General features: G+C 49.4%; 3 protein-coding genes and 1 pseudogene across 3 annotated transcripts; 2 read left to right on the top strand and 2 right to left on the bottom strand.

The window, feature by feature from the left end:
• Positions 1–1,318: 1,318 nt before the first annotated feature.
• LOC123425935 (extensin-like) lies at positions 1,319–4,693 on the bottom strand. Its single transcript, XM_045109701.1, has 3 exons — positions 4,589–4,693; positions 4,233–4,539; positions 1,319–1,465 (listed from the first exon to the last, which is right to left on the bottom strand). The coding sequence occupies exons 1-3, from the start codon at positions 4,691–4,693 to the stop codon at positions 1,371–1,373; spliced, it is 507 nt and encodes a 168-aa protein (XP_044965636.1). The 3' UTR covers positions 1,319–1,370.
• Positions 4,694–12,774: 8,081 nt separating this feature from the next.
• On the bottom strand, positions 12,775–21,508 carry LOC123425616 (protein BRICK1). The gene is made up of 2 exons (XM_045109310.1): positions 21,282–21,508; positions 12,775–13,092 (listed from the first exon to the last, which is right to left on the bottom strand). Exons 1-2 carry the CDS (start codon positions 21,421–21,423, stop codon positions 12,968–12,970), a joined length of 267 nt encoding a protein of 88 aa, XP_044965245.1. The 5' UTR covers positions 21,424–21,508; the 3' UTR covers positions 12,775–12,967.
• LOC123425615 lies at positions 13,100–17,120 on the top strand (annotated as a pseudogene).
• Positions 21,477–23,759, top strand: LOC123425934 (pentatricopeptide repeat-containing protein At5g66520-like). The gene is made up of 2 exons (XM_045109700.1): positions 21,477–21,530; positions 21,587–23,759. Exons 1-2 carry the CDS (start codon positions 21,477–21,479, stop codon positions 23,156–23,158), a joined length of 1,626 nt encoding a protein of 541 aa, XP_044965635.1. The 3' UTR covers positions 23,159–23,759.
• The last annotated feature ends 189 nt before the right edge of the window (positions 23,760–23,948 follow it).

The raw sequence follows: 23,948 nt of genomic DNA, 5'->3' as shown, positions 1-23,948 counted from the left end.
TTGGTCATGGATTTTCCCGTGCATGTTCCGGCCACCCATACCATAAAATGCAGATCCAACAAGCATGCTAGGCTTCACCCCTCGGGATGATGGTGATGATGATAATGAAAAAGATGTTGCTAACGGTGCTGAAGAAAATCTTCCCCCGCCACAAACCCAAAGCCTAAGCATATGTCAAAGGCTTCAAGGCCCTCAAAGGCTTCAAAGCCTAAGGTTTCAAAGGCTTCCAAATCTGCGGCAGCATCTCAGGCTTCATGGTCATCTGATTGAGAAGAAGCTGAGGATGAATCTCGCATGCATAAGCGTATGAAGAGAAAAGCGACTGCTGCTCGTGGCCAAAGGCATCCCTTTCGTTGGTGGATGCCGCCAACATGATTAAGCTCTCTGATGATGAGTTCGACGATGAATCTCTGGCGAAGCTTATCCAACAGAAATAGGAAGAGGCCAAGTGTCTCGAAGACTTACCTCTCTTTGATGCAAACATCATATGCGAGTTCATAGATGAGTGGTTTGCTGATCTCACTCTCACTGTCGACTCTCTCGAGCTCCCAATTGGCATGAGTGTCACCTTCCAAGGGCTAGTAAATGAAGAGTTAACTGTTGCTCAAAAGGCAGTACAACAGCGTGAAAAGATTCACCATGAAAAGACACTTCTCAAGGAAAACATCTACAAGTTTTACGCCAATCAGATACATGTCTATCAAATCATGATGAAAGATCTCAAGGATGAGTTTGAAAAGAGATGTGATGCTGTCAAAGGCGCCTTAATGTGTCTCGAGAAAAAGATTGAACAGATGGTCCAATCACACAATGCAATGCTAAAGAGGAAAGCACTTGGCCAGCCTACCCTTGATCCAAAAATTATTGAACACTCCAAGAAAGCTTCAAAGTCTTTGGATCAACAAATTTCTCCTCAACCTGCATCAAGAGGCATTTAGTTTCCCACTGGTTTCTCAGGCCCTCGGAACCCACAACCTTCAACTGCTACATCAAGCAAGATAACCAAGCAAGATGAAGTCGAAGCCAAGAAACAAAAGAGGTCTCATCCCACTGAAGCCCAACCCTCTCCACCTGTGACACCCTTGATTTGATCGTACGCTAATCATACACGCAAATGCGTATGACCAAGCTCAAGGACTCACGGGAAGATATCACAACACAACTCTAGACACAAATAAAAACATACAAGCTTCATATTACAAGCCAGGGGCCTCGAGGGCTAGAATACAGAAGCTCGATAAACACACGAGTTAGCGTAAGCAACAAATATCTGAGTCCACACATGAAATATGACGATGCCTTAGAGAAGGCTAGCACAAAAGAGATAACGATCGAACGAGGCGTGGCCTCCTGCCTGGGAACCTCCTAAGCTACTCCTGGTCATCAGCGGCCTCCCCGTAGTAGCAGACACCGTCGGGGGAGCAGTCGTTGTCGGCGGGATATGCCATCTCCTGGGCTCCATCATCTGGTCGGAGTAACGTACCAAGGGGAAAAGGGGGAGCAAAGAAACGGTGAGTACTCATTCAAAGTACTCGCAAGACTGACATTAGAACTATGCTAAGTTATGCATCGGTATCAAAGGAAGGGGTCATATGTGGACTCACTGCAGCAATACGAGAATAGAGAGAGAGGGACTAGTCCTATCAAAGACTAGCATCTTCAGGGGTCTTGCAGCAATAGACGAGAGTAGAGCAAGTAACACAGATATATAGTCATACTGTTGCAGTAATATTAATTATAGTCACGCCCGGAGATCCTCCCTCGACTCCCTGTGAGGAAGCAATCCTTTAGCAAACATTCCAGTTAAGTAACAGTTGTAGTTGTATAAGATCAGGGTGCAACTCCAAATCGTCCTGTAACTATGGACACGGCTATTCGAATAGTTAATTTTCTTCCCTGCAGGGGTGCACCAAGTTTCCCGCCACAATTGATAAACTCTGGTCGGACACACTTTCCTGGGTCATGCCTGGCCTCGGCACATCAACACGTCGCAACCCCACCTAAGCTCAACAGAGAGGCCAGCCTGCTGGTCTAAATCCTAAGCGCGCAGGGGTCATGGGCCCATCACCCTTTGCGCTCCTGCACAATGCAAGGGCGGGCGATGTCAATCTTGTCACTTCTTATACACGAACGATGATTATCCATGCCACTCGGGCGCGCGCCGCTCCATTGCTGAGGTCTGAAGAGCTTCGGCTGATACCACGATGTCGAGAACCCATAACTCCTCACATGTAGACGGTTAGTGCAAAAAGGTCTCCAACCAACCCAGATCAAATACCCAAATCCTTAGCATTTTAATTATTCATCGACACATCCACGCGGGTATCCACCCGCCAAACATCATTCATCAATGTTCCCAGTAGCACGGTCAAGTAACTGTGTGGTTGTAACATTAGAGGGATCGGAGGTATCACCCTCTACGGATTCCGAATGATGTAACTGTCAAGGTGGGCAGGAAGGAATCACCCAGGCTGGGCCAGGTTGATGGGTTGTACGACAGAGTCGTTATCAGAGGTGGTGAACGAGGAATCACCCTCTCAGAACCACCGCCGGTTAATTACACTACAGAGCTAACATCAGGAGTACGTATCGAGGTGTCATCCTCGGTACTCGATAGTAGCCTTACAGCGTCGTACAACTAAGGGAGGGTGTAAGTGTTGTGTCGGGTCTTGGCTCGTCGATTAGTTGATCGAGACTTGACGATAAAGCGAGGGCAACTGGTCTAAGGGGTCAAAGGGGATGATTGTGCCACCTATACTAAGCAGTTTAAAGTGCGGTATTGGAAAGTAGCACTTCATAAAAAACAGGCTATGCATCAGCTATAGGAGCTAACTACAACAGTAGCAAAATTCTAATGCAAGCACGAGGGAGAAAGAAATATGCGATATAGGAATGATCAAGAGGGTTTGCTTGCCTGGGTACTCTGCAGACAAAACGGATCCTCGACCGGGAAGTAGTCAATCACCGGATCATCATCGGTCTCGGGGTCTACCAGAAAGGAAGTAACGTAGGGGAAACACGATAAATAACAGAGCAATCAAATGCATCACAAAGAATGGCATGGCTAAAGGCAGAGCTAGGCATGAGCTAACGTGGTACTATACGTCATCGACGGATCGGAATAATATCCGACGATATTTTCCGGGTCTCTGTCTATTACTTATCAGGCGAAATGGATGGAAAAGTTCCATGTTCGCTATGCTAGGTACACGTGATAGACGAACGGATAGCGTATCCGGGTTCGTCTCGTTTTTGTGATCAACTTTCATGTATAAATTATTTTCATCCGAATTATTATATTAATTTTTAATGTTTTAATAATTATTTTATAAATAAACAGATTTAACTTTGTTTTAATATTTTAAATGTGACAACAGCATGATGGCATGCTGTCATCAGTAATCAATAGTGGGGTTGAGTGGTCAATTTGACCAATGGGCTCCACCTGTCATAGTCACACTTCAAATCTAGGCTTAACTAATTAATAAACAGGTTTGATTAGGTGTATGGGATCCACATGTCCTACCCTCTATTAAATTAACAGAATTAATTAATTAGATTAGGTTTAATTAATCCAATTAATTGCTCTAATTAATTTGATAGGTTAATTAGAGGTTAATTAGGCTACTTAATTAGCTTATTAATTAATTACCTAATTAATTAACTTGGTTAAATAAATTTATTAATTTGTTATATTTTTATTTACACATTTAATTTATTTATTTTCCTTTTTTAGACACGTTTTAGGGGGAGGCCCCACATGTCATCTAGTGGGAAATTGCTAACAAAGGGGGGGTTAATTCGCCTGACCAAATTGGGGTTGGGGGCGACGCGGTTGTGACCAATGGGGAGAGGCCAGCGGGGTTGGCGCCGGCGACATGTGAGGCGCAGGAGCATGCAGCGAGGTTGGCCGTGGAGTAGCATCAGCAGGCGCGCGGCCAAGGCGTGGCTCACGCAGGCACGCGCGCGCGTGGCGCGTGGCAGAGGTGGGGGGCGCGACGGCATGCGGGCGTAGGACGTGCAATAGCTGCAGAGTAGTGAAGGTAACATTGGACTGGCGATGCGGCTAGTGGCAGCAGGCGGCTCGGCGTCGCGGTGGGCGGAGCTCCACGGCGAGAGCTCGCCAAATCGGGAGGGGACACCGAAGCGACGCGGCGCCGAGTGAGGGCCGGTGCGGCCGGGCTGGTAAGGGTGCGCACGGGAGGGGAAAGGGGAAGCGGGGTGGCGCTCACAGGGGGGCGGCGAGGTAGCACCGGTGTGGTAGGGCGTCGGGGACGGCGAGCGGTGGGGCAGGGTCAGGACGGCGAGGGAGCAACGCCGGAGCAGCGTGGGGCTTGGGTTGAAGGAGGGGAGGGTGCAGGAGAGAGCGCCGTCGCGGGGGTGGGGGCTGGGGAGGACCGGTGAGGGAGCGTCGTCGGGGCGGCACCGGCCGGCGCCGGTGAGGTGTCGGGGTCGGGGCGGCTCCCCGATCCAGATCAAGAGGAGGGGGAGGATGGAGTGACATGGGTGGAGGGGGAAATGGGGTGACAGAGTGGGGGGCTAGGGTTGCCGGGGGCGCTCGGGGGGGGGGGGGGGGGGGGGGTTATACCACTGGTTGGGCCGACGGCGGGGAGGCCAGGCTCGGCTCGCTGGATGGGGCACATGGGCCGTGGCCCGGGGGGAAGGGGGTTTTATTATTTCTTTTTCTTTTCATTTTGCTTTTTCTTTTATCTGTTTCAGTTCTAATTATTCTTGTAACAACAATCTTTTGTAAAAAAATGGCACTCGGTCCATTATCTATATTACATTTTTAGAAACTGTCACAAAAAGTTTGACATTTATTTAAAGTGGTTTGGAAATTTATAGGATTTAAATAGGGCATTCAAATTATTGTTTGGCCTCTGTTTTAATGGTTTCAAAGCCTTTAATTACTTACAAAAAGTTGGTTACAATTTATATTTACCAAGGGATTATTTACAACCTATTCATGATTTTTATTTTATAGTTGGAAGAAATAATTTATTTTACTTTATTTTAAATTTGAATTTAGTTTTGGTTTTTTTATCAAGGGGCAATTTGGCTTAGTTAATCTTGATGACATGGCACCATTAGCGTGTGATTACTGTAGCTTGATTACAGGGGTTAGTGTAGCATAGCCCGGGGATGTCACAACTCTCCACCAGTAAAAGAAATTCTCGTCTCGAGAATTAAGAGGTAGAGGTAAGGGGGAAACGTTTGGTTACGAATTTCTAACGGGTCTTCTCGGTCTTTTTTGTCCTTTCCAAAGAATTTTATGCGTTTCGTTGAAGTCTTTAATTATCTTACTTAGGTCATCCTGATGAATTTGTCATCCTTCCTTCGGGGTCTTCATCATCCTACGAATGCGATAATAGGGAAAACTTTGGAAGAACGTAGCTACACAAAGTTGGGCATGTGCCGACGAACTCAAGGAAAAGGACATCAACTATTACTCAAGTTGTAAGTCGCGAAATTCGTTGAGAGTAACATGCGAGGGTACCAAGGTTTCAAACGGCTAGGCAATCGTTTAATGCCTAAATAGAGATGGGAGGGGGTTTAGAGCAACGAATATAAATATTGCTTATGATACTGAATAGATCGTCCCATTGGACGGTGGCTCGGGAATTTCATACGAAGCCAAGTTCAAAGGATACTCTGAAGTCAAAGATGTACAGGAGAGTCAGGTTTATATCCTGTGGAATTTGGGTTATGGGTCCACCATGTGGGTTAAGAGTAGGCAAAGCGGTGACATTCTATACGGTATTGATAGCAAGACATGTTGGAGGATAACATGTCTGTTATGTTGGCAACAAGATCGGTACCAAGGGTAGGGGACGAATAGAACCATGTTCCTGCCCGCTGAAACGAGGCGAACCAATAGGCAAGGTTCTCGTCCACCAATGGCTACCGTAATGTTATCCACAATAGTAACAGGGTCTTACTGACAGAGTTGTTCACCAAGGTTTTTACCTAAGCAAGGAATTGTCGATGCTCAGATAAATTAGCTTATAAGAAGGTTTAAACAAACCAATAGAAAGGAAAATGTGTTCACACACACAAGTATTAGAGTATACCATTCCCGAGGAAAATAGAGTATGGTATACATGATAGGTCATCAAGTACATAACCATTTTGATAAAGGAGCAAGGAGAATCATGATGTTTATCCATACCATACGGTTTAGATAATTGATCAAGAACAATTTAGCATTGCGCTTCCAATGTTCATGTTGAAATTCGAAGTACCGCATCCGTGCTTTGAGGTAGCATCGACATGGTCGTCAAATAAAGGTCGGACTTTGGCTACACAAGGGATACATGAGGAACAACTTATAACACAAGTCTTACAATTTTCTCACAAAATAATGGAGAATCTTGTTGAACAAGTTATTATAACAATAGGTCCTTCGGCCCGGTGTGCTAGACAAGACAGCACCGTACCGGTTTACATAAAGACCAAAGTTATGATTATTGGGAAAAGTTCCAACCATCATATCTGCCCAAGATTCAGATCTGATTGGTGTCAGGGCACCTCAGACTCAAGATGTGTGAGAAGAAAAGATGATGATGCAAGATTCTCAGTATATGAACTACAGGAGCAATTCTTGAACCGTAAGTCGGGTTGTAAGACTCACGAACACAATGTCAAGACATTCGTGCCCACATGGAATTCTTACAACGAAATGCATCCGAGTTCTGATTTCGGAACCATCATCGAGGATATAAAAATCCTTGTGTAAGTCTGGATTAGCTCTTATGAAGGAACTTATTTTCCTCGATCAAATCAGTCAGTGGCTTGGAGTGCTAAGAGAAGTTATATGAAGTGAAGATAGAAATTCTTCAAAACATATAACACTTCGCACATGCGTGAATGATTTGGGATGATCCTTGAGGAACCAAAACAAAACTTTCTCATATTCACAGCAACAAGAATGCACGTGAACCTTGGGAAAACACATCTTCTATCAAACACATTCTTCATGAGCCAGGCACAAGGATAATGCCTTCAAAAGCTTCGTCGTGAACCATGAATAAGTTGAGGGTGTGGCCGATGGGCTCAGCAACAATCCCTCAAGATTTCGATAGGGATGAATTTCCAGAATTATAAGATCAAGGAGATAGCATTTGTCAAATCAAATGATATAATGACGTATGCTCGAGGAAACATCAACAATTAAACATTGATTGAACCGTGCACTCGTAGATACGGTCTGAGTAGCAGGACTAATGCTGCAATGGTGAGTCAACAACCAACACACCCAGAATGGAACTATCAGTCATTAACTTCAAAGTGATAGGATTGCTAGAAGTATTGGAACCACACATCAGAGTTCACTTGTCGGTATTCCGATTAGAGACAACACGGGGACCAAGAAATGAATGGTGATGGCGAGAAGTACCACTATATCAAGAATTCTTAAGAGGTGCAACAATTCTCACAACATTCTCGACATAAAAGATGGTAATACTCCCAGGTAGAAGATAACATAAGATGGATAGCAAGGAATTACAGGGGCAACACGAAACACGAACAAGTTTAGATTGGAGGGAAGGCAATAGGGTTGTCGATGATAACATAAATCATCGAGGGGCAAGGATGGTATTCCTCATCAAGAATTCGATTGACATCCTCGAAGAGCTCAGAATGCTGATGATGATCACGACACATTTGTTGATAAGTTACATGAAGATGTAATCATTCAGCGACAACGTCTAGCAAAAGAATGGTGAAGCGAAAGGTTGTCAGAAACACAGGTAAGATTGCTAGCTCAGAATCGAAATGGCCTTTCAAGACAACCAACATGATGTTGAAATCTCTACGTAAGCTTAATGCACCGTTGGAAATGTGTTCTGAGGATAAACGCAGATATATCATGGTCAAGCTCTAGCATGACGATGATGATCTAGCCTACAGCTTGGAATGCCATGATCGAGTACAAACTCATAAGCAAAGAAGATTACTATGCGTTGTGGAATCGTAATGCATACTCGATTTAGTTATCGATGTCCTTGAGTGTCCAACAACTCAGAACACGAGGAAACTGGAATCAACGAAATATCATAGTTGATGAGGAGCTCAGAAGAAGTTATGTAGCTCTGCGATATTCTCGGGATACGAGGGATAATACTCGGAGGTAGATCAACATTAGAGCTTGGACCGATGTATTGATCTGAAGAAGACAAGCACTTTAACTTGTCTAAGAATGAAACCAAAGTAGAACTACATGGTCGGAACCACGGTTGCAAAGTACCAAATCATAGGTACGAGATTAAAACATAGATTGGATGATTATTGATAAGAGAAGCTACTATGATAGGATTAACGTCGTTTCCATGGGCATGAACACAAAGTTCAAGGTCGACTCCCACTTCATAAATGCATCACCTGCCATTTACTCCTCGCCTTTGATGAAGTTGTAACTTGGAAAGATTATCTGGCAAAACATCAGAAGAGTAAGAATCGTGAAAACCCTTGGGATCACATTGATTTAGGAAGGCATAGGTTCAACCCATCGAGGCATCTTAGGAATATATACCACAAACTTCAAGAGTAATTAACACATGCTTGAAGAGCATGGCTGACAAAATCATAGGATACAACTTATCAGAGGGAGAAGACACAATTTACCAATGGCATCATGTATCAGGGGAGGAATATCACAAGAATTTTTTGAATGTGACGGATGTCGTCGGATAATAACCCAACAATGGGTCTGACGGTCCATAAAGGACCTCATGTGAGTATCGGTACTCAAACAGAGGGGGATAGAATGCAAGTCATCGGATTATAGAACATCCGAAAAATATCGATACTTAAATACCAAAGGAATTTATGATTCCCAGGTTGGTGTATCCTATTCAGATGCTCCGATCAAATACAAGTAAGGTGAATGGACTTAGATGGACAATAAATCAAGGTTGATTTGGTGAGAACTAGCTCATGTTTGGAAAAACATTTGAGCTAGAAAGATAATTTATAAGGATCAACTAATGATTGTGTGCAATCACACATAGGTAGAATCAACAAGCTCAAAGGACAATTGCAAAGGATTTTAATGGACGTTACTAGGCATATGGATTTAACCATAACACAAGCAGGTGAGAAGGGTCATGAACAATAGGCTATTGAGGATTTCAGAAGATCGAATAGTAATTTGAAGAACTTATGAAACCCATGACAACTGAGGACAACCGAATCCACGGTAAGATAATTTGATGTACCTTGTAATAACAAGAGTAGCTATAAAGAAAATGTGAACGACATTTGCAGTAGTCATCCATAGGGGTTGAAGGAGGAAGGGAAAATCGCAAAAGCGATGAGAACAAGTTCTCAAGAGAGCATCGGAGAGTATCTTTCGATAAGTAAGAGTGTTGAACCGAACGCGGAGGATAACGAAATAATAAGCACTTTCCAGCAAGGCATTCTTTGCAAGTGTTGTGAGTAACAGTGGTAGATAGTTTTGTAGAAAGATAATTCGGAACAAGTGACAAGTAGCAAGTGTGCATCAAGATAGCCCAATCCTTTTTGCAGCAAAGGACAAGCCTGAAGGTTCTCTTATATGAAGCAAAGTGCTCCTGATGACACATGGGACTTTCTGTCGAGTTATGTTCATCATGTTCAGTTGATTCGCGTTCGTCACTTTGATAATTTGATATGTGGGTGGACTGGTGCTAAGGTGTTGTTCTTACTTGAACAAGCAACCCACTTATGATTCCCTCCTCTCGCAAGCATCCGCAACTACAAAAGAAGAATTAAGAGAAATCTAACCATAGCATGAAACCTGTGGAGCCAAATCAGCCCCTTATGAATTAACGCATAAACTAGGGTTTAAGCTTATGTCACTCTAGCAACCAATCATCTACTTATTACTCCATAATGTGTTGCCTTAGTCCCAAGTATGGTGAAGTGGCATGTAGTCGAAGTTCACATGACACCACTAAAGGAAGCAACAACATACATATCATCAAAATATCGAACGAATACCAACTTCACATGATTACTTGTAACAAGACTTTTCCCATGTCCTCAAGAACAAAAGTAACTACTCAAAAATCATCACCATGTTCAAGATCATAAGCGTAATAATTATGAATAAGGATCTGAACATATTACCTTCCACCAAGTAAACCAACTAGCATCAACTACAAGACATAATCAACACTACTAGTAACCCACACGTACCAATCTGAGGTTTTGAGACAAAGATTGAATACAAGAGATGAACTAGGGTTTGAGATGCGATGGTTCTGGTGAAGATGTTGATTAATATTGATCCTCCCACGAAGGAGGAAGCGTTGGTGATGATGATGGCTTCGATTTCCCCCTCCCGAAGGGAAGTTTCCCCGAGAGAATCGCTCTACCGAAGAGCAAAAGGGCCTCTGCCCAGGTTTCCACCTCGGGACGGCGGTGCTTCCTCACGAACGTATCTTCCTATTTTTTTCTAGGTCAAAACCCAACTTATAGCAGAAGAGGGAGGCTGAAGTGCCTCGGAGATGGCCCCAAGCCATCACGGCGCGTCCTATTGGCTTGGCACCAACAGGTGGCCCCCCTTTGGTATATTTTTGCTCCATAAATTCATATATATTCCACAAACATTCCTCGTGAAGTTTCCGGTCATTCGGAGTCGAGTGAATTTTCAGCCTTTTTCTTGGTTTTCAGGTCCAAAATTCCAGTTTTCGGCAATTTCCCTCTTTGTGGTGTACCTTGCAAATTCAGAGAGAAAAGACATAAGAATTGTACCATAAAGTGGGATAATGACCAAGAATCATATAAATACTAATAAGAAATCATGATGCAACATAGACGTGTCAGTAATCATCTCTTAAAGCCGCAATTCCTTTGACACCAAAGGTTGGAAAATTCAAACAGAATCTGGGATAAACTTGAGAAAGTGAACAAGGGTGTATCCACACGGAAAGACTATCACATTGAGACTCTCCAAAACTGCCTCAATCTTTTCAATAGAACCGGAAATGAATGGGTCCACGATACTTATGATCATCTATGTGTCCTCTTAGGTGAGCTTCAAGGACTTGGTACTGATCATGAAGTAGTAAACAAGTTGCTACATTCTATGGACAATTCTATTAACACTCTAGTTCTGATGAACAAGGAACGTCCCACTACAAAAGTCTCAACCCTCCTCATGAGTTACAAGAAGATGAAAAAGGTATTTGTATGGTTCCAACTATCACAAAAGTCATGCTCACAAAGATTCTTCGAATTCTTCCACGGAAAAAGACGAGGAAAATGTTGATGAAGAATTTGATGATCCCGACAGCTTTGGAAAATACCTCACCTTGATAATGAAACATTTCAAGCATTTCAAGCATTTCAAGAAGAAGAATCATTTCTTGAAGAAGACTCCAAGAGTTGCTCCCAACCTTCCTCAAGCTCAAATTCTTTTTGAGACAATTCTCGCTTCAAGCGCAAGAGAAATGCTCATTTTATTGTTGATTGTGCAAGAGAAATTCCTCTCGGTGGAAGCCCGACAACAGGCCTGCCTCAGGATCCAGATGACCCAGTGAAGGACCAGGGAGGTTCCCGGAGGCCCCGATAGAGATAAAAGGACCATCTTGGCGTGCATGCCAAGATGGCGGCAACATGAGTTCGGTTAGATCCTGTGTAAATCCTAGCCCTTGCCACCCATATAAGGCGCGGGTAGGTGTAGCCATACGCATCCACAACATAAATTATATTGTCGATAGCCATACACATCTATAACCCCATCGCACGAGGTGATGCAACATGATGCAAATTTGAAGTAGGATGTAGGATATTATAGCATCTCCAACACACACCCAAAAACTCTTCCGCCCCCTAAAAGATATCCTTTTTAAACGCCGAAGACAGAAAAAAGAGCTCCAACAAAAGCTCTGAAATAGAGCGCGCATAAAAAACGTGAGCGCCCATGCTGCAAATTTTGAGCACGCTGGCTTTTGGGCTTCGTTATTGAGGCGTCGGATTACGCGCGCTGGCCGCTGCATGTGGGGCCGTCGGATTGAGCGCCATATTTTGCAGCGCCTGTTGGAGCAAACATTCTCCAGCACGCTGAAAACACTATTTCGGTGCTGAATAAAATTTTTAACGCCCGGCGCTAGCGCATGTCTGTTGGAGATGTTCTTACATCACTACAAGGGTCCGAACCTGAGTAACCCCCTTATGCAACCTCCTATCTGGGACTTCCAACCGCATTCGCCACGGTACTGAGGGTCCTCGTCCTTCATCAGAAGCTGGTCTGCTCTTTTTTTATGCATTTAACTAGGTTGACATCCATCATCTCCCTCTTTCCGATCTTGGTCATCATCTCTATTTTATGCATTCGCCACGGTAGATGCCCCTTTCGCCTTACTTCCATCATCTCCCTCTCTCCAATCTTGGTAATCTTATAGATGTCCCCTTCGCCTTACTTCCTATTTAAACGCTGGTAGAGGTTTTCACAGTCCGATCCCTTGATCCACTCACAGCTTGCTTTACAGTGTTCTTTACCACATTGTACTTATCTATGTTGTCCGCACTCATATTTAGATGTAGGCATTCTGGGCATTATCGTTCCATCATCAGATATCTTTACCTTTGCTTTTACTTTCCTAGTCACCCTAAACTCATCCGAAGCCACCTTACAAACACACGTTGATCATAAATTATGTGATGTATATGAATGACATGTTAACATCCAATTTTGGAAAATTAGAATGTTACACGTTCACCAGCAAGCCTCGGTAATGAGGCGACTTTCTTTTTTTAGTAATTGTGCGCAATAAACATACATAAAGATAAGTAATTAACATCTCAATCGATTAATTGGAGTACATGGCATGTTCATACATACATACATACACACATAGACTGATTGACTGCACATACACAGGAAACACACAACACAAAGCCAGAATGCTCCTCGAAACGTGAGTAAGCTCTGCAGCTGCAATTCCGCGTGCTAACACTTCTTCTAGCTAATTAGGCTTAGCTAGTTGTTGAAAACGGAGGGGTTGGTGGTGGCGCTGCTCACTTGGACTTCCAGCACCTCCAGCTTCCGCTCCAGGCCGTCTAGTTTCTCGTTCAGCGACGCCAGCTTGCTCTTCGTCGTGGCCTCTGCAAAATGAGCGCATCAGATTAGCAAGGTCCTGAATTATCTGCTCCAGCCTTCCTTTTGCTTTTGCATTCTTGTAGTCCACATCCCCAAGCTCTAGTGTTTTTTTTTCCTTCTGTTTTTTGAGTTTTCCTTTTGTTCATTGGTTTTCGCTCAGTCAGGCATTGGGGTTTTCGGCCCAGTTTCCCTTATAAACCGGGTCACTCTCTATTTCCCTTTTCTATCATAATAAAATTGGCATAACTCCTGTTTTGATCGTCAGAAAAGAATGCCGAGGATGAATAAGAAAGAAACAAACAGAAACGGTTTCCAATCTACTGACTCAATTCTTCCCATAAGTTCGAGAGCCTAATCAAAATTCCAGACCGGTAATAGCATACCGCGCAAAACCAGTCACATTCTAGTTGAACTGTGCAGAACTAGTTGAAATCGATTACCCAGGGCTAAGGGGTGAAACTAGTTACACCTCTGTGTTGATGTTATTGGCTATTTTCAGCGATGGTTTCATTGTCTTGTTTTGAGGGGCAAGAGAGTTGCTACTTGGCCAACATCAAAATTAAATAACACATTCTTTTTTCTTGAGACTGGAAGCGCAACCATCCGGCATCTCATAGGTTTGCTGCAAACCCGTCCCTAGAAATACATTATCGATGCGTGTGCCAAGAAGAGATAAAAGATGGAGCACATACTACAGCACAACTTTGCTGATGGTATTCCTTATTTCTAGCAATGGTTCCATTGTATTTTTCCTTTTTAGGTAAGAGAGTTGCTACATGGCCAGCAGCAAAGTCACAGTTCCTGGCTCCCCCAAGGCCCCTCTCCACCACCAGGGAGAAAAGTCAAAAGCAACAATATGGTGTGGCGGCTGAGCTAGCTCACCTCTTCCTCTCGTGCCGCTGGCCACTCCGGCCGCGGCGACCACCACTACCCATGCGCCGCCCACCCGGGCACCCGCGCCGGCCCATGCCGCCCTGCTGAGACCCCCAAGATCCCGCCTCTCCACCGGTCGGCATTCAATGCCCTGCGTCGCCAGGCCTCAACCTGTCCGCCGATCCATCCGAGGCACCCAGCCCCGCGCTCCCCTCCATGGATCGCTCTGGTGTGGCGACGCCGCGGATCCTGCCTTGGGTCGAGGTTCTTGAGGATGGCTCTCCACACGGACAGGCGGATCTAGGTACCCCCCCCCTTTCGAGCAGCCCTGCCTTCGATCCATCGTAGTTGCCCCTCCTCTATCACCAAATCAGTCCCCCGACGCTATTGATGAGGACGGATGGACTACCTACCAATCCCGCAAGAAGCGGCGGCCAAGTAAAGATCCGATGTCCAGCACGGGGATCCAACGGCAGAAGCACCTCCGTCCATGGTCGCGAGGCCTTTTTAAGCTAGTTCAGAGGTCTCTGTTTTCGGTGCCTTAGCCCTCGCCACCGCCGAAAGGACTGTAGAGACCCGCTGCACTGCATCATCTGCAAGCAGTCAGGGCATTTTGGTAGGGAGTACCCAAAAAACCCAAGAAATCGTCGTGGGGGAGGGACGTGAAGGAGAGGTTGGGCGCGCGTCGTCCGGTGACAGACCAGCTCGTGTTCCCCAGCCAGGAGGCCATGGCCGCGGCGGACGCCCCCTGCATCGACCACGGGCGCCGGCCGCTCCACAGCCATAAGGTCATCGCCTCCACATCGGCGATGGAGCAGCAACTCTTCCTCCTGCAGCAGCACGCCATAGTGGTGACTGCGGCCAGCAAGAACCACGCGACCAACCCCTACTCCATCGGCAAGGCCGTCGAGAGGGAGTTCTAGATCATGCGCACCACCTTCGCATCACCAACCACGACCCCGAGGATTTCTTCATCCACTTCAACCTGCCGGCGCACAAGGAGCTTCTCGTGCGCCGCAGCACGCTGGAGGTGGACAGCGTCACCTTCCCGTTGGAGCCTTAGCGGGAGGACACACATGCGCCTCATCATCAAGAAGCTGCCCATGATGCTCTGGACGATGGAGGGCATCACCGATGCGCTCGGGGACAAGGTGATCATCGACCGACTAGACAGATTCGAGCACGCCGACACAAAGACCTTCATGGTGTGGGCTTGGGTGCTTGACCTTGGCCACATCCCAATGCGGCACATGCTTTGGAAGCACGCCAGGGGAGCGGGCCGCGTCGAGGAGATCTTCGGCTTCTCTCCTCCGAGCCGGCAGTGGCGCCGCCGCAGCGCTTCAAGAGATGGGATGTCCTTCTGCACCTGGACTGCATCGAGGACTGGACGCCCCTGTCCCCGCGCTCCTCCCACTCTAGGCAGAGTGCAGGGGCGGCGGCAGCGTGGGGTCGTGTAGGGGCAGCCGCCCCGGCTAAAAATTTCATACCCAGGGTACGTCCTACTACTTGACCGGTGCAACGCCATGGGAACTAAACGCAAGATCTGTTTCGGCCATAGCATGTGAGATCTGACTCGAGGAGGATGATGAGAAAGAGAAGAAAACGTTTTGTTATACTTAGAGATGGGCCAGTTATAAAGTGGCTGTAAATTAAGAAATCGGTAGTAAAGGCCCAATTACATAAGCACCTGTTATTCTTTATAGGACTTTGAGTCTAAACGTTCACAATTCACGCTCTACTAAAAAATAAAAGGTGACACGATGATGCTAGATGGAGAAGTAAGTCAGTGTGTTTACAGATCCTGGATCCGCCACTGGCAGAGTGGGTTGCCCTTCGCCGATGACGACGACCGCCCGTTCCCGCGGCGCCCACCCGCGGGAGGCTGGCTGCATGGGAATGAGGATGGCAGACCGATGCTGGGGCAGAGCTCGGATCAGCGCGCGCGCCCCGACGCGTGTGGCCTCTACGAGCTGTCGTGGCATGCCCTCTACGAGGCTCAGGCGTGGCCACGAGGGTGACAACAGCTCTTGGAAGGACACGTTGCTCAGGGCGTGGGCGCGACAAGGAGGCGGCGACTACGAGCTCCTCCTCCAACTGGCAGCGGAGCCGCACCCATGCCTCATGTCACCGCCAGGGGGCACCACGCGGGCGCTGCTCCTCAGCTGACAACGGCAAGACTCGGGTGGGGCTGGAAGACACGCGCACCAAGGGACCGGAGCGGGCGCCAGCAATGCGCAAGACCACGCAAGGAAACCCACTCCTAGGTCCTCCAAGGCCCCTCTCCGCTGCCAGGGCGGTATCCGATGGGACGGACCCAATGGCGGAGTTCTTCGAGGGCGCGAACAAGGCCCTGCCACCTCCACCGCGTCATGACCTTCGGCGATCGACACTGTGATGGCTACCAAGTTGGACAAGCCCCAGGACTTTGCCACCGGGGAGAGCACGGGGAGCGACGACCCGCTGGACATGGGGCCGGCCCTATCACTGAATCGCCACACTCCGGAGGCTGCAGTGACCCCCTCCCTGCAGCTGGGTGCGGTCACGAACCAGGTCTATCATTTGCAACTTGAGGAGGGCAGCTGCAGCAGGGCCCCGAGGCAGCTCTTCACCGGGGTTCCTATGTCGCTGCTAGGACAAGGCAAGGCACGCGCTCAGACTCCCCTCAGGTCAAGGAAGATGATGACCCCGACCAGACAAAGCGCTTGGCAGGTGAGCAATCCATCGACGGTGCTGGTGAGCCAGAGGGCCACCTTGCGCCTTGTGCACACGCTCTGGCATCCTCGGGCCAAAGGAGAAGATGACGACCAAGGCAGCGAAGGCGCTCACCCGTCATTTCGACGAGCCCCTCTCCGATGAAGACTTAGCTGCCATCGCCATGCTCACCCGCCTGGATGTGTCAGCACTCAAGATCGCCGCTGGCATGAATGGCCCCGATGGAGGCCCCCGGGGCTGCACCTTCCCCATGTTAGTTCTCCTGTCGTGTAGTAGGCTCCGAAGGCGACCAACTCTCGGCTGGTTCGAGTTAGGATTTAGCATGTATTATATATGTAGCAGTTTCAAAGGCGTAGCTGTTTGGGGCCTATTGGTGGCCGCCGGCAACCCCTCGGGAAGATGGAGGTGTACCTGTCCATTTTCAACCAAATTAGTAGTCTTCGGAGTATGCATTGGTTCAGCCAGGAGTAGTACACCAACACCGATCTTGAGCTGGAATATTAGAGGCTTGAACACACTAGCAAGGCGCGTTGTGGTTAGAGAAACGGCAGAACTTCACATGTTGTCGATCCTATGCCTCCAGGAAACTAAGATTGAATCCTGGGATCGTACCCTGGCGTGCGAAGTAGGCGGCAGCCGACTAGCAGACTATATGGTCTTCCTGTTGTAGGAACGAGGGGAGGGGCGGCGATCTTCTGGGACAGGAACCGCGTCAATCTGCACACACACACGTTGTGGGAGTTTACTCCTTAACAGCCAACGTGACAGTAGTCTCATCCACAACTAGCTTTTGGTTCACTACAGTCTACGGTCCAACGGATGACAACAAGGAGGAGTTCTTGGCTGAATTAGCTAGGGTGGCACCGCCGGCTTGGCAGCCATGGCTTATAAACGGTGATTTCAACCTAATTTACGAGGCCAGGGAAAAGAAGAACTCCAACATCATCCGTGGAATTATGCGCAAGTTTAAGCCGGCAATAGATGCAGCAGGCCTCTGAGGGATCGAGTGCAAGAATCGTCGCTTCACTTGGAGCAATGAGCGAGAGAACCCAACCTTAGGTAGCATAGATAAACTCTTCTGCAACAGTTCCTGGGACGCGATGTTTCACTCCCTCATCCTCCACGCGACGTCGACGTCGACGTCGACCTCCTGTTCCGATCACTGTCCCCTGCTGCTGGCCGAGGCGGCAGCCCCTCGTCGCCCAGCCAGATTCAGGTTTGAATCCTTCTGGCCGCGCTTCCTGCGCTTCCACATCACGGTGCAGAGGGCATGGCAACGACCGATGGCGGCCCAGTGTGCATTTCGTAGAATCAACATCAAATTTCAAAGGGTAGCAACGGACCTAAAAATTTGGGCCAAGGGCTTCTTTAGTGAGATTAAACTGCAACTTCATTAGGCAACCGAGCTAGTGCTACGCTTCGACGTAGCTCAGGAGAGCCGTCCACTTGCCTTCGAGGAGTTCCAACTGCGTAAGCTGCTCAAACTACGCATCCTGGGACTTGCGGCGATCGAGCGTGCTAGGAAACGTCAGGCCTCTAGGGTCACCTGGCTCCGGGCCAGCGACGCACAAACGGCCTTCTTCCAAGCGAAAGCAAACTCCCGGAGGTAGAAGAATTTCATCACTCCATTCAAGGTCCAGCCACGATAGCCACGACACACAAGGACAAGGCCACGTTGATCCATGATCATTTTAGTGCATCCGTAGGTCAACACTCCGCCAGGAAAACCACGATCGATTGGGCAGCCATTAACCTGCCGTAGCTGCAACACGGTGGGCTGGACAACCCTTTCGTCGAAGAGGAGGTGTGGAACGCGATTGCTTCATTGCCGCAAGAGAAGTCACCCGGCCCCGACGGTTCCAACGGGACCTTCTTTAGATGTTGCTGGCCAATCATCAAACACAACATCATGGAGGTGTTCCACCAATTCTACCACCTGGTGGGAGGGGGCATTGCTTCACTTAACACTATCATGGTGGTTTTGCTACCCAAGAAGGATGGAGCCACAACGATCAACGACTTCAGACCTATCAGCCTAATACACTCATTAGCGAAGCTTATCTCCAAGGTCCTCTCCATTAGACTAGCGGCAGTCATACACACCATCATCTCCCCGGCTCAAACGGCCTTCCTCAAGAACAAGTGCATTCACGACAGCTACTTGTTCGTTCAAAATGCTGTCCGAGGCCTCCACCCACGAAAAAACCCGACGCTCCTTAAGAAACTAGACATACTGAAGGCCTTCGATACCGTCTCCTGGGAATATCTCCTGGAGCTCCTACAACGGCCCGGCTTTAGTGCGTGATGGCGAGATTGGATCACCCTACTGTTGTCTACCTCCTCATCCAGATTCATGCTCAACGGTGTGGCCAGCGCGCCCATTGCCCATTGACGGGGCCTACGCCAAGGTGACCCTCTGTCTCCTTTCGTTTTCATCCTAGCGATAGACCCGTTGCATCATCTCATCAAGGCGGCAGTAGAACAACAGATTTTGGGTCCAATCCCAGGACGGGAGCTCAAGCTCCAAGTCAGTATTTACGCCGATGACGCCATGATATTCGTCAACCCCACTAGACAGGAGGTAGACAACCTGATAACAATCCTACTAGACTTCGGCAGCGTGACGGGACTATGCATAAACCCGGCAAAATCTTCGGTTGCCTCGATCAATTGTGAGGAGGTTGACATCTAGGAGGTACTGGCCAGCTTTGCTGGGGCGGTTGCTTCTTTCCTGGCAAAATATTTGGGTTTCCCCGTCACCCCTGGTCGCCTCCAGTTGGTACACCCTTAGTTCATCATAGATACGATCAAGGCTCGCTTAGCAGGATGGAAGGCATGCTCATGCCGTTCTCGGGTCGCAGGGTGATGGTGTGATGTGTCCTTAGTGCCATGCCCACCTTTGCTCTGAAAGTGCTACAGGCCCCAAAGAAACTGTTCAAGGAAGTAGACAAGTGTAGGCGACGTTTCCTCTGGCGGCACGACGAAGAAACCTCGGGTGGTAGTTGCAAGGTCAACTGGCAGTCCATGTGCTTGCCAACTGCATGTGGTCTTGGCGTCCATGGCCTGCAGTGTTTCAGCACGGCCCTGCGCTTACAATGGTTGTGGATCACCTGGCAGCACCCTGACCGGCCATGGGTGGGCTCGGAAGTCCATTGCGGAGTTGGAGAATGAGCTCTCTTCGCCGCAGCGACCACCGTCACAGTGGGCGATGGGGCGACGGCGCCCTTCTGGCACTCTTCTTGGTGTGGCAAGGCCACACTAGCCCAGCGTTTCCCCTCCGTCTTCAAGCATTCTAGGAGGAAGAACCAGACGGTGTAACAGGCTCTGACGGAGAATACATGGATCAGAGACATCGCCCATGGCAGCGCCGAGGGCTTGCTGCATCAATTTCTTCAGATGCATATGGCCATTAGAGAAGCAGAGATAGTTTTAGAGGACGGCGCGCCTGACATGATCAGGTGGAACTGGGAGAGCTCCCTCCACCAAGTCCGCCTACCTGATGCAGTTCATGGGACGATGGGCTTCCACCTTCGACCAAGATATCTCGAAGGTCTGGGTGCCATGCAAGATAAAGATGTTTGCATTGCTGCTCTTTCAGAATAGGCTATAGTGCAACGATCGGCTGCAGCGAAGAGGGTGGCCGAATGAATACTTCTGCCAGCTATGCCTACAGAGCCTCAAGTCTGCCCATCACCTCTTCTGGGAATGCCCACGATCACACGAGGTGTGGACAGCGATCAGCCTGTGGAGGGGCTGCTCATCGTTCTCATCCAAGGAGTGGCACCAAGCACCGGAGCTATCGATCGTTCACCACATCTACGAGCACACTCATGCCAACAGGAGGAAAGGGGCAAAGACATTGTTGCTCCTCACTTGCTAGGAGATTTGGCAAGAGAGGAACAAGTGCATGTTCCGGAATAAAACCCCGTTGACCGCCACGATCATGCAACGGATCAAGGACTCCATTGAGCTATGTTGGCTAGCAGGAGCTAAGTGCATTGAGAGCCCGTTCGGGGATCCATCGTGAGAGATAAGGGCATGCATAGGGAGGGGCGGACCGGGTTGTGGTCGACCCCTCTAGCAGTTTTTTTTCGACTTCATTTTTTCTCTTTGATCCTAGGATCCATACCACTTTTGTACTCCCGTTGCTTTCGGCTAATGATCATGCAAGGCCAGCAATTGCTGGATCTTTCAACAAAAAAAAAAGTGAAGTCACAGTAACTAGCATTTCTGATGATTATTATTATTAGTAAGAGGGGCAAAGCGCCGTTGCAGTAACGAGCAATTCACGGCTGACTGAACCAACCTCATCGGCAACATGCGTGAGGAAGTCGGTAATGGGAGTCGGCTATGGCAAATACGCCGTCATGGAAGCGGATGCAGCAGGCATATCATCCATGAGGGAGATCTTGTCCTGGGCGCGAGCAGGTAGGTAGCAAGAGTTCTAATTCACCGATGCATGGAATAAATCATACTAGAGGCGGACGGACGCAGTAGGGGATAAGATCCAATCCAATCCAATCCAATCGTACTAAAGCAAGCAAGAGAGCAGACGGCCGGGGAAAGAGGAAGGAAATGCAGGGAGGAAAATGGGGATCTAGGGGCGCACCGAATCGGAGGAGGAAGTCGAAGAGGCGGCGGACGTTGAGGGAGATGTTGGAGATGAACTCGCGGTTCTCCCAGTCGGCCTGCACCGCGATCCCCACGTTCACCGCGCTCCCCATCCCACCTCCTTGCCCCGCGCGAGCCATTGCTTCTCCTTCGTCTACCTCTCGCTCGCCGGACGCTCCCCTCCCCACCCACTATGGAGAAGAAGTCGCTGCTGTTGTCCTTGGTTTACCTTCCACTCTACGCTTCGGTTGGGCTGGGTTCGTGGGCCGGTCGTCAATCTGCTGCAATACATCCTCCTATTAGGGGCCCAGGCCCACGTACCCTTCGGTCGCCGCCATGGCGCTGCGGCTGCTGTCCCACCCGTCGCTCACGGCGGCGCAGCTCCGGCAGCTCCACGGCCACCTCCTCACTTCCTCCCTCCTCGGCGACCGCTACCTCCCAAATATCCTCCTCCGCGGCCTCCTCCCGGACGCCCCTCTTCGCACCCTCGCCCTCTTCCCCCGCCTCCGCCGCATCCTCCCCGCATTCCTCCCCAACAACTACACCTTCTCTTTCCTCCTCACCGCCGCTACCGCCACAGCCATCCCCATTCCGTCGCCGTCGTCGCCCTCCTCGGCCCACACGCAGCTCGTGTGCGCGTTGCACGCGCTCGCCGTGGCGCTCGGCTGGGACGCGCACGCCTACGTCTCCAACGGCTTCATCCACGCCTACGCCTCCCGCGGCTTCCTCGATGCCGCGCGCCGCGTCTTCGACGGCGCCGTCCTCGCCCGCACGGACGATATCTGCTCCTGGACCTCGCTTCTCACAGCCTACGCCAAGGCTGGGCACATGGACGACGCCCGCGCCCTGTTCGACGGAATGCCACAGAAGACGCCGATCGCCTGGAGCGCCATGCTCAGCGCCCACGTCGGCGCGGGCGCTTTCGCGGACGCACTCGAGGTGTTCGACAGGATGCTCAGGGCCCGCGTCCGACCCAACAGGGCGGCCATCGTCGGTGCACTGGCCGCATGTGGTGCGCTCGGGGCGCTGGAGCAGGGCAGATGGGTGCACGCACTTGTCGCCGCTGCCGCCAGTAGGATGGACGGGGTGGTGGCTACCGCGTTGGTGGACATGTATGCCAAGTGCGGGAGCCTGGACTCTGCAGGACAGGTGTTCGCGGCCATGCCGGAGCCCGAGCGCGACGTGTTTGCTTACACGGCGATGATCTCGGGGCTCTCGGACCACGGCCACTGCCAGGAGGCCATCGAGCTGTTCGGCCAGATGCGGGACCAGGGTGTGCGCCCCAACGAGGTCACCTTCATCTGTGTCCTCAGCGCTTGTGCCCGTGCTGGTGGCAGGCTTGTCAGCGTCGCTAGGGAGATCTTCCAGAGTATGTCTGCCGTCCACGGCATTGAGCCCGGCGTGGAGCACTATGGGAGCCTGGTCGACGTGCTCGGCCGTGCTGGGATGCTAGCGGAGGCCGCGGCTGTAGCGCGGGCAATGCCGATGCGGCCCGACTCGTATGTGTTAGGTGCGCTGCTGAACGCATGCCGGGTGCACGGTGGTGACGGTGTGGAGCTCGGAAAGCAGGTTGTGGAGTGGCTGGCGGAGCTTGGGCTCGACCACAGCGGTGTGCAGGTGCAGCTGTCCAACATGTACGCCTGCTCCAGCAAGTGGGAGGACGTGGTAAGGATCAGGTCGGTGATGGAGGAGAAGAAGTTGACCAAAGTGCCCGGGTGCAGCATGGTCGAGGTCGATGGCGTCGCCTGCGAGTTTGTTGCTGGTGACCGCTTCCTTGATCCGGGCATCAAAACCGTCGTCAGAGGGCTCGATCAGCAGCTCAGGCTGCTTGGCGACGACCACCGTCACCTCGAGGAGCTGTCCAACTTGGCGTAGGCTTAGAGTCCGTTTCTGTCTCAGGTCGTCGCACACCGTGTCTTGGCCTCTTATAAGTTGGAACAGCACGTGGGGGACTCGTACCACAACTACACATGGCAAACATTGTTCAGCCGAAAGGGGGCACAAATCCATTGCTCAGATGACATGCTCATGGAGGTTTCTCCTACCTGCCAGCCAAGTTGGTTGGCAGCTTCCGCAGCTTGACGCGCTCTCGCTGGCTACCTTCGTGGAGCTTCACCGCTGGCGAGCCAACATGCCAGGTCAGGTGAAGCCTAGTACTACTGCCGAGACCTCTGAAAAGGAATCCTTACGGAGATGTATGGAATGATTACCGAATATGATTTATCACCACGGATTCCTTCAGGCATTTAAGAAGTTGATAAAGAAAGTAATGAACTGGAAGACACAAGGCAGATTGATCCCCGTAGCATCAACTAAAAGGTTTTTGATATGTTTGTTTTTTTGCAATTCCGGTGAAGTGTTGTGGCCGAATGCTTCCACCTCACTGGCTTGATGTGCCACTTTTGTCAGTTACTGTAATCAGAAACTTCTCAAGTTCTTCAGCACTTATTATAGAACAGAAAACACATCTAGAAAATAGTGAGAAAACACTTTTCGACTTATCCTTCAGTCGTCAACTTATCTTTCCCACAGTTCATCCTAATTCATGTTTCTGACATATTTTTTGGTCAGTTTTAATTTTCCTCAGATTACTAGCAGCTATCTGGAGATGTCACAGTGGTGCTTTCAGCACGCTACCCTGTTCAGATGGTGGCGGCCGAAGTTC

This window comes from Hordeum vulgare, chromosome 2H (assembly GCF_904849725.1).
Source record: "Hordeum vulgare subsp. vulgare chromosome 2H, MorexV3_pseudomolecules_assembly, whole genome shotgun sequence".
Taxonomy (NCBI): Eukaryota; Viridiplantae; Streptophyta; class Magnoliopsida; order Poales; family Poaceae; genus Hordeum; species Hordeum vulgare.
Note: the sequence above shows the minus strand (reverse complement) of the source record. Positions and strands in the feature narration are given on the sequence as shown.

Coding starts and splice junctions, on each gene's coding strand:
- LOC123425935 (XM_045109701.1), bottom strand. CDS start 4,693: ATGAAAAGAAAAAGAAATAATAAAACCCCCTTCCCCCCGGGCCACGGC. Junction 4,540..4,588: donor CGCCGTCGGCCCAACCAGTG/GTATAACCCCCC, acceptor CGGCAACCCTAG/CCCCCCACTCTGTCACCCCA. Junction 1,466..4,232: donor TGCTACCTCGCCGCCCCCCT/GTGAGCGCCACC, acceptor TACTCCGACCAG/ATGATGGAGCCCAGGAGATG.
- LOC123425934 (XM_045109700.1), top strand. CDS start 21,477: ATGGAGAAGAAGTCGCTGCTGTTGTCCTTGGTTTACCTTCCACTCTAC. Junction 21,531..21,586: donor ACCTTCCACTCTACGCTTCG/GTTGGGCTGGGT, acceptor TCCTCCTATTAG/GGGCCCAGGCCCACGTACCC.
- LOC123425616 (XM_045109310.1), bottom strand. CDS start 21,423: ATGGCTCGCGCGGGGCAAGGAGGTGGGATGGGGAGCGCGGTGAACGTG. Junction 13,093..21,281: donor CGACTTCCTCCTCCGATTCG/GTGCGCCCCTAG, acceptor CTCATTTTGCAG/AGGCCACGACGAAGAGCAAG.